A 16,315-nucleotide genomic window follows, 5' to 3' on the forward strand; every position below is an offset into this window, starting at 1 on the left:
ATTAGGCAATAACTTCAAATCAACCATTTCAAATATGCTCAAAGAGTTAATGGAAATTGTGTACAAAGAACTAATAGAACCAGGAGAATGAATTCTCACCAAACAGAGAAAATCCTAAAGAGATGGAAATTATAAAAAGGAACCAAACAGGAATTTTAAAATTGAAAAATATATTATCTGAAATGAAAAATTTACTAGGAGGGGTTCATCAGAAGACTTGATCATGAGGAAGACACAATCAGTGTGAACTTGAAGACAGGTCAACAAAGATTGCTTGATCTGTAATGCAGAAATTAAAAAGGGAAAAAAATGAACAGAGCCTAAGAGACCCAGAAGACATCATCAAACATCCAAATACACATAACAGGAGTTGCTACTGGAGAGAAGGCAGAAAAAGGAGCAGAAGGAATATAGGAAAAGTAGGTCAATCACAGTGGCTCACACCTGTGTTACAGTACTTTGGAAGGCTGAGGTGGGAGAATCACCCCAGGTCACGAGTTTGAGACCAGCGTAGGCAACATGGTGAAACGCTGTCTCTACTGAAAATACAAAAATTAGCCAGGTGTGGTGGTGTGCATTTGTAATCCCAGCTATTCAGGAGGCTGAGGCAGGGAGAACTGCTTGAACCCAGGAGGTGGAGGTTGCAATGAGTGCACATGCCAGTGCACTCCAGCCTGGGTGACAGAGCAAGTCTCTGGGAAAAAAAAAAAAAAGAAAAGATAGAAAAAGGAATATATGGAAAAATAATAGCCAAACATTCCCAAATTTGATGAAAATTACAAGTATACACCCAAGCAGCTCAATGATCTCCAAATAGGATACACTCAAAAAACTCATACTGAGATACCTTAAAATTAACCTGTTAAAAACCAAAGACAAAGAGATTATCCTGAAAAAATAGCAAGGGCAAAATAAGTCATCATGTACAAGATTAAAAGCCGATTTCTCATCAAAAACCATGGAGGCCACAAGCCAGTGGGATGACATACTCCAAGTACTGAAAGATCAACCAAGAATTCTATCTCTTGCAAAACTATCATTCAAGACAGTAAAAAGGCAATCCACTGAATGGGAGGAGGTATTGGAAAATGATAAATAATATTTGATAAGGGTCTAGTGTTGAGAACATATAAAGAACTCTTACAACTCAATAACAAAAAGGCAAACAATGCCCCCCAAACGGAAAAAGGATTTGAATGAACATTTCTCCAAAATAGATGTGTAAATGGCCAACAGGCACAAGGAAAGATGGCCAATCTCATCATTTTTTTAGGGAAATAGAAATTAAAAACCACAGCCAGGTGTGGTGGCTCATGTCTGTAATCTCAGCATTTTGGGAGGCTGAGATGGGAGGATCACCTGAGGTCAGGAGTTTGAGACCTGCCTGGCCAACGTGGTGAAACCTGTCTCTACTAAAAATACAAAAATTAGCCTGGTGTAGTGGTGCATGCCTGTAATCCTAGCTACTTGGGAGGCAGGAGAATCGCTTGAACCAGGAAGGTGGAGGTTGCAGTGAGCTGAGATTGTGCCACTGCTTTCCAGCCTGGACAACAGAGTCACTCCATCTCAAAAAAAAAAAAAAAAAGGAAATGAAAACCACAATGAGATGACACCCACAAGAATGGCTATAATTTTTTTTTTTAATGGAAGAGAGAAATGTTGGTAAGGATGCAGAGAAACTGTAATACACTGCTGGTCTCTTACACTGCTGGTAGAAAGTAAAATGGTACAGCAGGTGTGGAAAAGTGTGGAGGCTCCTCAACACATCAAACAGAATTACCACAGAATATTCCACTCCTAGGTATATACCCAAGAGAAAACTGGTGTTCAAGCAACATCTTGTACATGAATGTTCATAGCACACTACCCACAAGAGCCAAAAGGTGAGAACAGGCCAAATTTCCATCAGCTGATGAACTGATACATAAAAAGTGGTACATTCACATAATGCAATATTCAACCACATAAAGAATGAAGTTCAGATATCTGCTACAACATGGTTATACTTTAAGAACATCGGCCAGGCGTGGTGGCTCACACCTGTAATCCCAGCACTTTGGGAGGCCAAGGTGGGTGGCCAGGAGTTGAAGACCATCAGCCTGGCCAGCATGGTGAAACCCCGCCTCTATTAAAAATACAAAAATTTAACGGGGGATGATCCAAGATGGCTGATTAGGAGCAGCTCAGGATTGCAGCTCCCAGTGAAAGTGCAGAGGGTGAGTGGACGCAACATTTCCAGGCGGATTTTTATTGCCCACACACCAGGAGATTCCCAGGTGGAGGAGCCCCACGGGTCACCAGCGTGGCTGTTTTGGCCGGTGCAGCTGTTTTGCCGGCGCCCCGGTGCAGCGGTTCTCCATAAAAAATACACTGGTCTGGGTGCCCTTTTAGCTGACGAGTGGAGCTCTGGGAAGGCAGAGACCCATTCATCTGATTAAAAAGGGGACTAAAACAGGGAGCCAGGCCAGGAGATTCCTGGGCAAAAAAGCACCAGGAATCTCAGCGCCGCTGTTTCAGCCGGCACAGTGGGTCGCTGCACAGGAAATCACACAGATCCCGGTGCCTTTTCAACAGGCAACTGGAACACCTGGGAAAGAGTCCACCGTTCAACTAAAAAAAAAAAGGCTCTGAGGCAGGGAGCCAGGTGATCAGGCTCGGCTGGTCCCACCCCCACACAAAAAAAAACAAAAACAGCAATTGGAAATGCTCTGGGTTGAGAGTTTCAAAGCAAGCACAGCTGAACCCGGGACGGTCCAGCTCTCTGGGGGAGGGGTGTCCACCATTACTGAGGCACTCCACCACTATGGAGGTAGTCCGCCATTGCTGAGGCAGCCTGCCGTTGCCGAGGCAACCCACCATTACAGAGAGAGTCCGCCATTACAGGGGTGGGCCACCATTGCCAAGGCAGTTCTAACTACACCAATATAAACAGGACTGCAGGGAAGTTCACACGGCAGCTGGGTGGAGCCCACAGCAGCTCAGCAAAGCCTCTGCAGGCAGACAGTAACTAGGCTGCCTCCTTGCTGGGCAGGGCAGCCCTGAAAAAAAAAGCAGCAGCACAATGGAAACTCATAAATGAAGCCCTAACTCCCTGGGACAGAACACCTAGGGGAAAAAAAGGGGTTTAAGAGTTCTGCTGCAGCAGACTTAAACACACCTGCCCAGCAGCTCTGAATGAACAACAGAGCTCACAGCTCAGCACTTGAGCTCCTATAAAGGACAGACTGTCTCCTCAAGCAGCTTCCTGACCCCCATATATCCAAAGAGTCACCTCATAAAGGAGAGATCAGACTGACATTTGGTGGGTATCCTTCTGGGACAAAGATAGCAGAAGAAGAAACTGGTAGCAACCCTTACTGTTCTGCAGCTGCTGCAGGTGATCCCCAGGCAAGCAGGGCCTGGAGTGGACCTCAGCAGTACTACAGCAGAGGGGCCAGACTGTTAGAAGGAAAACTAAGAAACAGAAATAACTTCATCATCAACAAACTGAATGTCCACTCAGAGACCCAATCTGAAAGTCAGCAACTACAAAGGCGACAGGTGGATAAATCCACAAAGATGGGAAGAAACCAGTGCAAAAATGATGAAAACACCCAAAACCAGAACACTTCTCCTCCTACAAGGGATCCCAACTCCTCACCAGCAAGGGAACAAGGCTGGATGGAGAATGAGTGTGATGAAATGACAGAATCAGGCTTCAGAAGGTGGGTAATAAGAAACTTCTGTGAGCCAAAAGAACATGTTCTAACCCAATGCAAAGAAACTAAGAACGTTGAAAAAAGATCTGACGAAATGCTAATGAGAACGGTCAACTTAGAGAGGAATATAAGTGAATTGATGGAGCTGAAAAACGTAACACGAGAAAACTTCACAAAACATGCACAAGTTTCAACAGCCGAACTGACCAAACAGAAGAAAGGATATCAGAGGTTGAAGATCAACTCAATGAAATAAAACGAGAAGACAAGATTAGAGAAAAAAGGGTAAAAAGGAATGAACAAAGTCTCCAAGAAATATGGGACTATGTGAAAAGACCTAATCTATGTTTGATAGGTGTACCTGAATGTGACGAACAGAATGAATCCAAGCTGGAAAATACTCTTCAGGATATTATCCAGGAAAACTTCCCCAACCTAGCAAGGGAGGCCAATATTCAAGTCCAGGAAATACAGAGACCACCACAAAGATATTCCTCAAGAAGAGCAACCCCAAGGCACATAATTGTCAGATTCACCAGGGTTGAAATGGAGAAAATGCTAAGGGCAGCCAGAGAGAAAGGTCGGGTTACCCACAAAGGGAAGCCCATCAGACTCACAGCAGATCTCTCAGCAGAAACCCTACAAGCCAGAAGAGAGTGGGGGCCGATATTCAACATCCTTAAAGAAAAGAACTTTCAACCCAGAATTTCATATCCAGCCAAACTAAACTTCATAAGTGAAGGAAAAATAAAATCCTTTGCGAACAAGCAAGTACTCAGAGATTTCGTCACCATCAGGCCTGCTTTACAAGAGCTCCTGAAAGAGGCACTACACACAGAAAGGAACAACCAGTAGCAGCCACTCCAAAAACATACCAAATGGCAAAGAGCATCAACACAATGAAGAATCTGCATCAACTAACGGGCAAAACAGCCAGCTAGCATCAAAATGGCAGTATCAAATTCACACATAACAATATTAACCCTAAATGTAAATGGACTAAATGCACTAATCAAAAGACACAGACTGGCAAATTGGATAAAAAGCCAAAACCCATCAGTGTGCTGATGGGAAACTCATCTCACATGCAAGGATACACAAAGGCTCAAAATAAAGGGATGGAGGAAGATTTACCAAGCAAATGGAGAGCAAAAAAAAGCAGGAGTTGCAATTCTTGTCTCTGATAAAATAGACTTTAAAGCAACAAAGATCAAAAAAGACAAAGAATGACATTACATAACGGTAAAAGGATCAATGCAATGAGAAGAGCTAATGATCCTAAATATATACGCACCCAAAACAGGAGCACCCAGATACATAAGGCAAGTTCTTAATGACTTAGAAAGAGACTTAGACTCCCACACAATAATAGTGGGAGACTTTAACACCCCATTGTCAATATTAGACAGATCAACCAGACAGAAAATTAACAAGGATATCCAGGACTTGAACTCAGACCTAGAACAAGCAAACCTAATAGACATTTACAGAATTTTCCACCCCAAATCCACAGAATATACATTCTTCTCAGCACCACAGCACACCTACTCTAAGACTGACCACATAACTGGAAGTAAATCACTCCTCAGCAAATGCAAAAGAACGGAAATCATAACAAACAGTCTCTCAGACCACAGTGCAATCAAGTTAGAACACAGAATTCAGAAACTTAACTCAGAACCGCAGAGCTTCATAGAAACTGAACAACTGGCTCTTGAATGTTGACTGGATAAACAATGAAATGAAGGCAGAAATAAAGATGTTCTTCGAAACCAATGAGAATGAAGACACAACATACCAGAATCTCTGGGACACATTTAAAGCAGTCTCTAGAGGAAAATATATAGCAATAAGTGCCCACATGAGAAGCCAGGAGAGATCTAAAATTGACACCCTATCGTCAAAATTGAAAGAGCTAGAGGAGCAAGATCAAAAAAACTCAAAACCTAGCAGAAGACAAGAAATAACTAAGATCAGAGCAGAAATGAAGGAGACAGAGACACAAACAAAACTTCAAAAAAAATCAATAAATCCAGGAGCTGGTTTTTCGAAAAGATTAACAAAATAGACAGACCACTAGCCAGATTAATAAAAAAGAAAAGAGAGAATAATCAAATAGATGCAATAAAAAACAATAAAGGGGCTATCACCACAGATTCCATAAAAATTCAAACCATCATCAGAGATTATTACAAACAAATCTACGCACATAAACTGGAAGAAATGAATAAATTCCTGGACACTTGCTTCCTCCCAAGCCTAAACCAGGAAGAAGTTGAAACCTGAATAGACCAATAACAAGGTCTGCAGTTGAGGCAGCAATTAAGAGCCTACCACCCAAAAAAAGCCCAGGACCAGATGGCTTCACAGCCGAATTCTACCAGACATACAAAGAGGAGCTGGTACCATTCCTTCTGAAACTATTCCAAATAATCCAAAAAGAGGGAATCCTTCCCAAATCATTTTATGAGACCAACATCATCCTGATACCAAAACCCAGCAGAGACTCAACAAGAAAAGAAAACTTCAGACCAATATCCATGACGAACATAGATATATATCCAAACATCTGCAATAAAATACTGGCAAACCCATTGCAACAGCACATCAAAAAGCTTATCCACCATGATCAAGTAGGATTCATCCCTGGGATGCAAAGCTGGTTCAACATACGCAAGTCTACAAACGTAATTCACCACATAAACAGAACCAAAGACAAAAGCCACATGATTATCTCAATTGATGCAGAGAAGGCCTTTGATAAAATTCAACAGCCCTTTATGCTAAAAACCCTCAATAAACTAGGTACTGATGGAATGTATCTCAAAATAATAAAAGCTATTTACGACAAACCAACAGCCAATATCATATTGAATGGGCAAAAACTGGAAGCATTCTCTTTGAAATCTGGCACTAGACAAGGATGCCCTCTCTCACCACTCCTATTCAATATAGTACTGGAAGTTCTAGCCAGAGCAATCAGGCAAGAAAAAGAAATAAAGGCTATTCAAATAGGAAAGGAGGAAGTCAAATTGTCTCTATTTGCAGATGACATGATTGTATATCTAGAAGACCCCATCGTCTCAGCCCAAAATCTCCTGAAACTGATAAGCAACTTCAGCAACGTCTCAGGATACAGAATCAATGTGCAAAAATCACAAGCATTCCTATACACCAATAACAGACTTTAAGACAGCCAAATCAAGAACGAACTGCCATTCACAATTGCTACAAAGAGAATAAAATACCTAAGAATACAACTAACAATGTAAAGAACCTCTTCAAGGAGAACTACAAACCACTGCTCAACGAAATAAAAGAAGACACAAACAGATGGAGAAACATTCCATATTCATGGTTAGGAAGAATCAGTATCATGAAAATGGCCATACTGCCCAAAGTAATTTACAGATTCAATGCTATCCCCATCAAGCTACCAATGACCTTCTTCACAGAACTAGAAAAACCACCTTAAACTTTATATGGAACCAAAAGAAAGCCCACATAGCCAAGTCAATTCTAAGCAAAAAGAACAAAGCGGGAGGCATCACACTACCGGACTTCAAACTATACTAAAAGGCTACAGTAACCAAAACATCATGGTACTGGTACCAAAACAGAGATATAGACCAATGGAACAGAACAGAGGCCTCAGAGGCAACACAACATATTTACAACCATCCAATCTTTGACAAACCTGACCAAAGCAAGCAATGGGGAAAGGATTCCCTGTTTAATAAATGGTGTTAGGAAAACTGGCTAACAGTTTTCCTAAACAGTTTTCCTAAAGCAGAAACTGGACCCCTTCCTGACACCTTACACTAAAATTAACTCCAGATGGATTAAAGACTTAAACATAAGACCTAACACCATAAAAACCCTAGAAGAAAATCTAGGCAAAACCATTCAGGACATAGGTGTAGGCAAGGACTTCATGACCAAAACACCAAAAGCACTGGCAACAAAAGCCAAAATAGACAAATGGGACCTAATCAAACTCCACAGCTTCTGCACGGCAAAAGAAACAGTCATTAGAGTGAATCGGCAACCAATGGAATGGGAAAAACTTTTTGCAGTTTACCCATCTGACAAAGGGCTGATATCCAGAATTTACAAAGAACTAAAACAAATTTACAAGAAAAAAACAAGCCCATTCAAAAGTGGGTGAAGGATATGAACAGACACTTTACAAAAGAAGACATACATAAGGCCAACAAATGTGAAAAAATGCTCATCATCACTGGTCATTAGAGAAATGCAAATCAAAACTACATTGAGATACCATCTCACGCCAGTTAGAATGGCGATCATTAAAAAATCTGGAGACAACAGATGCTGGAGAGGATGTGGAGAAATAGGAACACTTTTACACTGTTGGTGGGAGTGTAAATTAGTTCAACCATTGTGGAAGATGGTGTGGCGATTCCTCAAGGACCTAGAAATAGAAATTCCATTTGACCCAGCAATCCCATTACTGGGTATATATCCAAAGGATTATAAATCATTCTACTATAAGGACACATGCACACGAATGTTCATTGCAGCACAGTTTACAATAGCAAAGACCTGGAACCAACCCAAATGCCCATCGATGATAGACTGGACAGGGAAAATGAGGCACATACACACCATGGAATATTATGCAGCCATAAAAAATGATGAGTTTGTGTCCTTTGTAGGGACATGGATGAACCTGGAAACCATCATTCTCAGCAAACTGACACAAGAACGCAAAATCAAACACCGCATGTTCTCACTCAGAGGCGGGTGTTGAACAATGAGAACACATGGACACAGGGAGGGGAGCACTACACACTGGGGTCTGTTGGGGAGAAATAGGGGAGGGACAGCAGGGGGTGGGGAGTTGGGGAGAGATAACACAGGGAGAAATGCCAGATATAGGTGAAGGGGAGGAAGGCAGCAAATCACACTGCCACATGTGTACCTATGCAAAATCTTGCATGTTCTTCACATGTACCCCAAAACCTAAAATGCAATTAAAAAAAAAAAAAGAATTTAGCCCAATAGAAGATAGGCTAGACCATAGTAAAGTATATGGGTGTAGCTTTCCATAAATAAAAACTGGGGCTATTCTATAACCAGAGTGAAAAAATGGAATTCAAAAACTGATATTATTCATTATAGGAAGACTCTCTCAAATTTGCCCTAAGTTTGCCAGTTCTAGGTAATATCTCATCCGGTTCAGAACCCACCAGACTCTAGAGCTCACTTAATAACATAATGTTCAGGCTGGGAGCAGTGACTCACACCTGTAATCCTAGCACTTAGGGAGGCTGAGGGGGGCGGATTCCCTTAGCTCAGGAATTCAAGACCAGTCTGGGCCACATGGAAAAACCCCATCTCTACAGAAAATACAAAAAAATTAGCTGGGTGTGGTTTTGCCTGCCTAGTAATCCCAGCTACTCAGGAGGCTGCGGCAGGAGAATCACTTGAGCCTGAGAGGCAGAGGTTACAGTGAGCTGAGACTGCACCACTGTACTCCAGCTTGGGCAACAGAGTGAGACTCTGTCTCAAAAAAAAAAAAAAAAATGTCTTTTTCAAAGGAAATTAGTATATCAAAGAGATATCTGCACTCCCATTCTTCTTCCTAAGTGACAGCCCCACAAACCAGAAAAGCAGGGAGAAAGTAAAAATAATGCATTAGTGCATTACTTTTATTGCAGCACTATTCACAATAGCAAAGATATGGAATCAACCTGAGCATCCATCACCAGATAAATGGATTAAAAAAAATGTGCTAAATATACACAACAGAATACTATTCAGCCATAAAAAAGAATGAAATTCTGTCATTTGCGGCAACATGAATGGAACTGGGGGTCATTAAATGAATAAGCCAGGCATGGAAAGATAAATATCTGTCTGCCCTTCTCGTATGTTCTTATTCTTGTTGCATGTTCTTACTCACACGTGGGAACTAAAAAAGTTGATCTCATGGAAACTGAGAGTAGAATGATAGTTACCAGAGGCTGGGAAGGGTGTGGTGTGGGGAATGAAGAGAGGTTTGTTAAGGGCTACAAACATACAGCTAGATAGAAGCAATATATTCTAATGTTCACAGCAGAGCCGGGTGACTACAGTTAACAATGGATTGCATATTTCAAAGGAGGTAGAAGAGAGGACTTGAAATGTCCCAATACATAGAAATCATAAACACATAATGAATATCCGAAATGCCCTGACTTGATCATCACACATTCTATGCATATAACAAAATATCACAAGTACTCCATAAATATGTAAAATATTATGGATCAATAAAAATGTTTTTAAAAAGAAAAAAAAAATTACAAAAATTTGCCTAGTGGCACATGCCTGTAGTCCCAGCTATTCAGTAGGCTGAGGCAGGAGAACAGACTGAACCTGGGAGGTAGAGGCTGCAGTGAGCCAAGATCCCACCATTGCACTGCAGCCTGGGGCAACAGAGTAAAACCCTGTCTCAAAAAAAGAAAACATTATGCTAAGTAAAAAGTGAGACATGAAAGACCACATTTTGTATGATCCCATTTATATAAAATGTCAAGAATAGAGCCAGGCATGGTGGCTCACAGCTATAATACCAGCACTTTGGAAAGCTAAGGCAGGAGGATTGCCTGAGCCCAGAAATTCAAGACCAGCCTGGGCAACATAGCAAGACCCTGTCTCTACAAAAAAATACACAAATTAGCTAGGCGTGGTGGTGCACACCCGTGGTCCCAGCTACTCAGGGTCATACCACTGCACTATAGCCTGGGTGATGGCGGGAGACACTGTCTAAAAATCACCCCCACAAAAAGAGGAGACACCCATAGAGACAGAATGATTAGTGGCTGCCAAGGTTTTCAGGAGGGAGGAATGGGGAGTGACCACTTAATGACTATGGGGCTTATTTCTGGCGTGACAACTATGCTCCGTAATTAGTGCTGGTGGTTGTACTACATTGTGAACATATGAAAAGCCACTGAATTGGACACTTAAAAAAAATAGTTTAAATGGTGACTTTTCTGTCCTGTGAATGATACCTCAATTTAAAAAAAAGAAAAAAAAGGCTTACCTCCTGAGTCATTAAATAACTGCAGGAATGGCATCAGGCTTACCCAGTGAGGAGGACAGGTTCCAGAAATTCTCCAGCATCACGTTCCTGTACAGTGTCCTTTGGGCAGGGTCCAGCAACGCCCACTCCTCCTGCGTGAACTCCACGGCCACATCCTCGAAGGTCACCAACCCCTAAAGCATCGCAAACATCACAGTTTAGCTGAGGACCACCCTCACCAACTGCACAGGAAGAGGGCCCAGGAGAACAGAGCCAGGGCTGGGGAAATCTGAGCGCGAGATGTGGGGCGGGGTTCTGAGCTCCTCTCCCTGACTCCAGGCTCAGCCCTCAATGCTTGACTCCTTAGGCCACTCCTCAGGTTTGATGCACAGTACCCCAGAACAACTGTCTTTTCTCTCTCAGACTGGGGGCTCCTGTGATCTTATTCTCTCAGTCTCCAGGGGAGCACGGGCCCGGGACATGGCAGAAATCAGAGGAATACTTGGTAAGTGAATGAACGATTTCCGTATGGCTTTTATAAATTGCTTGGGCTTAGAACATTGTCACACCTTTACTTGTCTTTCCCTTAAAACTCTCAGGAGCATGTGATGTACTTAGGGACCCTGGAGAAAGCTCTGAACCTGCAGTAACCGTCCACACACACTGACATTTTCTGGGCAGCCCTCGCCCTCCATCAGATGCCTGGAAATCCTGGGATGCCTGAGGATCGAGTTTGGCTGTGAGACTCCAGGCTGCTGGGAGGTATTAAATCCAACCTTCTCGCTAAAGGAATAATGATTTGGGAAAACAAGCATCCAACTCACCTGTAGCCAGCTTGTCAGGAGCTCATTAACCAGCCCTCCGCCTTCTGTGTGTCCTTTTTGCCGAGAGGCTGGGAATGGGGAAGACGCAGCTGGAGGAGGAGAAATGAGTCCCAGGGATTTAGGCTTCTTTAACACCCACATATCTGCCTGTGATTGACCATATCCCCCTCCTATACCCACACAGCGCCTACCTACACCCCATGCAAACACCTACCCACAGCTCTCCTAAGACACCCAAACAGCCCTGTCTCACCAACAAAAGGTAAGAGGCTCGAGGTCTGACTGCACTTGGGGAAGAGATTATTCCCACTTCACAGATGAGGAAACAGGTTCCAAGGACATCACTGTGTTTTTATCAGGTTCACAGAAAGAAATGAAGGGAGAATTCAAAAGCTCCAGCACATTCACTACACAGGTCACATCCACAGACACCCAAACACCTAAGTCCCAAATCCCAAGAGCCGCCTGATCAGACATGGAGGCTCTCTGGGGCCCTGGGGCTCCACTCCCGCCTCACCTGCTCTGCCCAGCCCCCTCCTGTCCCAGGCTGAGGGTCAGAGCCTTTCAGTCCTGGACTATGAGAAATGCTAAGACCCCATGACTCACCACCAGCGGTGGGTAGGACAAGGGCCGCCATCCTGTGACTCCTACAGCAACAGGGCAGCCGGGAGGCAGGACGTGCCTCCCTTCTTCCCGAAGCACCCTCAGGACACTGCTCTGGAAGAAATGGGACACTCCAGGTCCCCACAGCGTCCTCCCTTTCGGGCTGCTGGGGACAGGCCCTCCTCAGCTCATTCTTCCTGTCCTTCTTCAAATACAGGTTCTGGCTTCCACATTGAGCCTTTATTTTGCTGAGCAGATGAATTTAGGGCCACCTAATGGCAAAACTTGCCTTCCTCTGTCCCCAACACAATGACCAATCTGCCCCTGGCTCCATACCCCTTGAGAACCTAGGCTTCGTGGAGTCTCATAGCACATTCCGCTTGTCCGAGTGCAGTCAGTAATGTTTTCCTGCCATGCCCTCCTTCCCTGGGGACTCTGGTGCCTGCCTCCATCACTCCTCCCACCTCCAATCCCAGGTCCCGCATGACATCAGAGACCCCCAGAGTCTCAGGGGTTCCTCAGCTCTGCAGCCCTCTGCCCTCACACCCCTTGGCCACACATTTCCACAGGTACGCTCAGCCTCGATCATCGCCGGGTACTGTCCCACCATCTGGAACAATGCTCACAAACTCCCCTCTGAACCCAACCTCCCTCCTCAACTTCCACTGCATTCACTCATTTTTCTCTCACCGTGTGTCCTGTGACCACAAGCAGGCCTCCATCACCCCCTCTCCTGCCTGTGCCCTGCCTCCGTCATTCTCTCTCCTGCCTGTGCCCTGCCTCCGTCATTCTCTCTCCTGCCTGTGCCCTGCCTCCGTCACCCCCTCTCCTGCCTGTGCCCTGCCTCCGTCACCCCCTCTCCTGCCCGTGCCCTGCCTCCGTCACCCCCTCCTGCCCGTGCCCTGCCTCCGTCACCCTCTCCAGCCCATCCCCTGCCTCTGTCACCCTCTCCAGCCTGTCTCCTGCCTCCGTCACCCTCTCCTGCCTGTCCCCTGCCTCCGTCACCCTCTCCAGCCTGTCCCCTGCCTCCATCACCCTCTCCTGCCTGTCCCCTGCCTCCGTCACCCCCTCTCCTGCCTGTGCCCTGCCTCCGTCACCCCCTCTCCTGCCTGTGCCCTGCCTCCGTCACCCCCTCTCCTCCCTGTGCCCTGCCTCCGTCACCCCTCTCCTGATTTCCTGCTCACCGAGCTTGGATGTGGCTGCCCCTCATTTCAGTTGATTTCCCCTTCCTCCCCACCCTCCACCGTCATGCCAGCCCAGCAGAACTCCAGCCATTTTCTATCAGAGACTGTCTAGATTCCTAAAACTTCTAAGAATTGATCTGAAAGATACATAAATAGTAAAAGACGTGTAAGATTACTCACTGTGACATTATTTACAATGTCAATGTAGCCATTAAAAAAGAGATCTCATGAGATCTGATTTAAAAAAAAAAAGAAAAGAATAAAAAATTGCCGGGCGCGGTGGCTCATGCCTATAATCCCAGCACTTTGGGAGGCCGAGGCGGGCGGATCATGAGGTCAAGAGATCGAGACCATCCTGGCCAACATAGTGAAACGCTGTCTCTACTAAAATATAAAAATTAGCTGGGTGTCGTGGCGCGCATCTGTAGTCCCAGCTACTCGGGAGGCTGAGGCAGAAGAATTGCTTGAGCCCAGGAGGCGGAGGTTAGTGAGCCAAGATCGCGCCACTGCACCCCAGCCTGGCGCCTGGCAACAGAGCGAGACTCTGTCTCAAAAAAATAAAATAAAAAATATAAGAATAAAAAAGACAGGCCTTCGCCGAGGACGAAACGAAGAAACTGAGGCCAGCATGAAAATAATCCAAAAAAAAAAAAAAAAAAAAGACAGGCCTGGGAGTGGTGGCTCACGCCTGTAATCCTAGCACTTTTGGAGGCCGAGGCAGGTGGATCACCTGACATCAGGAGTTCAAAAACCAACCTGGCCAACATGGTGAAACACTGTCTCCACTAAAAATACAAAAAATTAGCTGGGCGTGGTAGCGCATGCCTGTAATCCCAGCTACTCGGGAGGCTGAGGCAGAATTGCTTGAACCTGGGAGGCAGAGGTTGCAGTGAGCTGAGAGAGCACTATCCAGCCTGGGCAACAAGAGTGAAATTCCATCTCAAAAAAATAAAGAGATAAGATCTCTAGGTATCAATAGAGGTTATTATCCCCAGTAAATTAAAGGGGAAAAAAATAAGGCACCCAACAGTATATATGGAATGTTTTCTTTTTTATGAGAAAAGGGCTCTGTGTGTGCGTGTGTGTGTGTGTGTGTGTGTGTGTGTGTGTACACAAAGATGAAAGCAGCCAAGGGTGGGGTGGGGAGCGGGGGGTTGGCATCTGGATTTAGGGATTTTTAAGAGTGAATGTGGGCCAGGTAGATAAATCAGAGTTGCAGGGGGTGGGTGGTGGTGGCTATTCATGGAAGGCAGGGCCACTCATTCTCTCTTCAAATTTGTACTGAGATGCAGCATTCAGGCCCTGGCTTCCTTCTAGATCTCTTGCCCAGGGAATTTATACTGGATGATCCCCATACGCCCTATCTCCAGGGAGGAAAGGACTGGAAGAGAACTGAATAGACAGCCATTCCCCACAGGCCAGGTGTTCACTGGTACTTGGAACCAAGCAGAGATCCGTGGCTCTTTCCCCGTTCCCACCTGCAGCCTCTCAGCCTCCACCCTCCAATGAACACAGCTGCCAAGTGTCTCTGCTATCTGGTCCCTGTGGCTGGAAGAACAACAGCACCCCCAAAATTCACATATACATGTGAAAAGTTGATATATTTGTACTCATCTGTAAAAGTCTGAAATGTTTAGTATTATGACATTCAAGAAAATCTGCATTATGGCCAGGCTCGGTGGCTCACGCCTGTAATCCCAACATTTTGGGAGGCCGAGGTAGGTGGATCACCTGAGGTCAGGAGTTCCAGACCAGCCTGGCCAGCATGACAAAACCCCGTCTCTACTAAAAATACAAAAGTTAACTGGGTGTGGTGGTGCGCACCTGTAATCCCAGCTACTTGGGAAGCTGAGGCAGGAGAATTGCTTGAACCTGAGAGGCGGAGGTTGCAATGAGCTGAGATAGCACCACTGCACTCCAGCCTGGGCAACAGTGAGACTCTGAATTAAAAAAAAAAAACAGATATGCTCACTCTTAGTAATTCCTTGTGTTTGCAACCTGAGCACAGGAAAAACTCACCCGCAGTTTTTCTACACAGTGGAGTCTTGTAACCTGCAAGTTCTACACGGTACTCACCTGATCTTACAGAAATCCACGCATCAGTGAAGATAGGTGAATCCTGAGGCTGGTTTCAACACAAATCCGAGCTTGAATGATACTTTTCTTGTCTGAAAAAAAAAAAAGCGGGGGGGGGGGGCACAAAAATCGCTTACGAGGCTTTTGTAGGGAGTAGTATGTACATATAGTACAATGTATTTATTGAGGGTAATACAGCTGTTGCATAAAGGCCACCCCATTCACTTAAAAAAACTGATTTAAAGAATAATAAGAACCCAGGCTATCGGCTGCGCCTGAATTCACCTGATTCCTCTCCAGCCATCTGCTCCCTAAAATGAAACAAGGAGCTTAAAGCTGTTTGCATTTGACTTGCTTAACTCACGAGGCTGGAGATTTTATGGTGACTGCAGGTGCTTTAAATTCGTCACTATAGCCTTCTAAGTGACTCAGCTGAATTGTAAATAATTTCTACAGTGTATTCAGGACTGCAGAGACCTGAATGCCCTCCAGCAGGGTTTCCCAACCTGGGCACTACCGACATTTGGGGCTGGAAAAGTCTTTGCAGGCGGCAGCTGCTTTTACGCGCTGCAGGGTGCTGCACTGCTAGCATTCCTGGCCCCCACCCTCTAGATTACAGCAGCACAGTCCCTCCTACCCCGCATTCTGTGACCTCCAGAAATGTCTCCAACTAGAGCCAAAAGTGCCATGGGGCGCAGAATCGCCCTGGGTGAGGGCGACAGGGGCGCGGGGGCCACGACCCCGGAAGAAACAGCAGCTTCGGGCTGACCTGGGCGCACAGCCCGAGGTCTCAGGGGTGCAAACCCGGCTCCTGGGACGGACGCGGGGACCGCGGCTAGGCCCCCTCTCTGGACTCGGACCCGAACCCCCACCTGCCGACCACCAAGTCCAGCACCT

The 16,315-nt window shown here is 45.2% G+C and overlaps 1 protein-coding gene across 1 annotated transcript in view; it reads right to left on the reverse strand.

The window, feature by feature from the left end:
* Window positions 1–12,269, reverse strand: part of ZNF557 (zinc finger protein 557) — a 30,694-nt gene extending 18,425 nt beyond the window's left edge. The window contains 3 exon segments of the mRNA XM_021676655.2: window positions 10,796–10,925; window positions 11,556–11,644; window positions 12,162–12,269. Of these exon segments, the coding sequence (XP_021532330.2) occupies window positions 10,796–10,925; window positions 11,556–11,644; window positions 12,162–12,192 (250 nt within the window). The 5' untranslated portion in view covers window positions 12,193–12,269.
* Window positions 12,270–16,315: the final 4,046 nt, after the last annotated feature.

This window comes from Aotus nancymaae, unplaced genomic scaffold, assembly GCF_030222135.1.
Source record: "Aotus nancymaae isolate 86718 unplaced genomic scaffold, 86718_ANA_hifiasm-v0.15.2.pri h1tg000028l, whole genome shotgun sequence".
Classification (NCBI taxonomy): Eukaryota; Metazoa; Chordata; class Mammalia; order Primates; family Aotidae; genus Aotus; species Aotus nancymaae.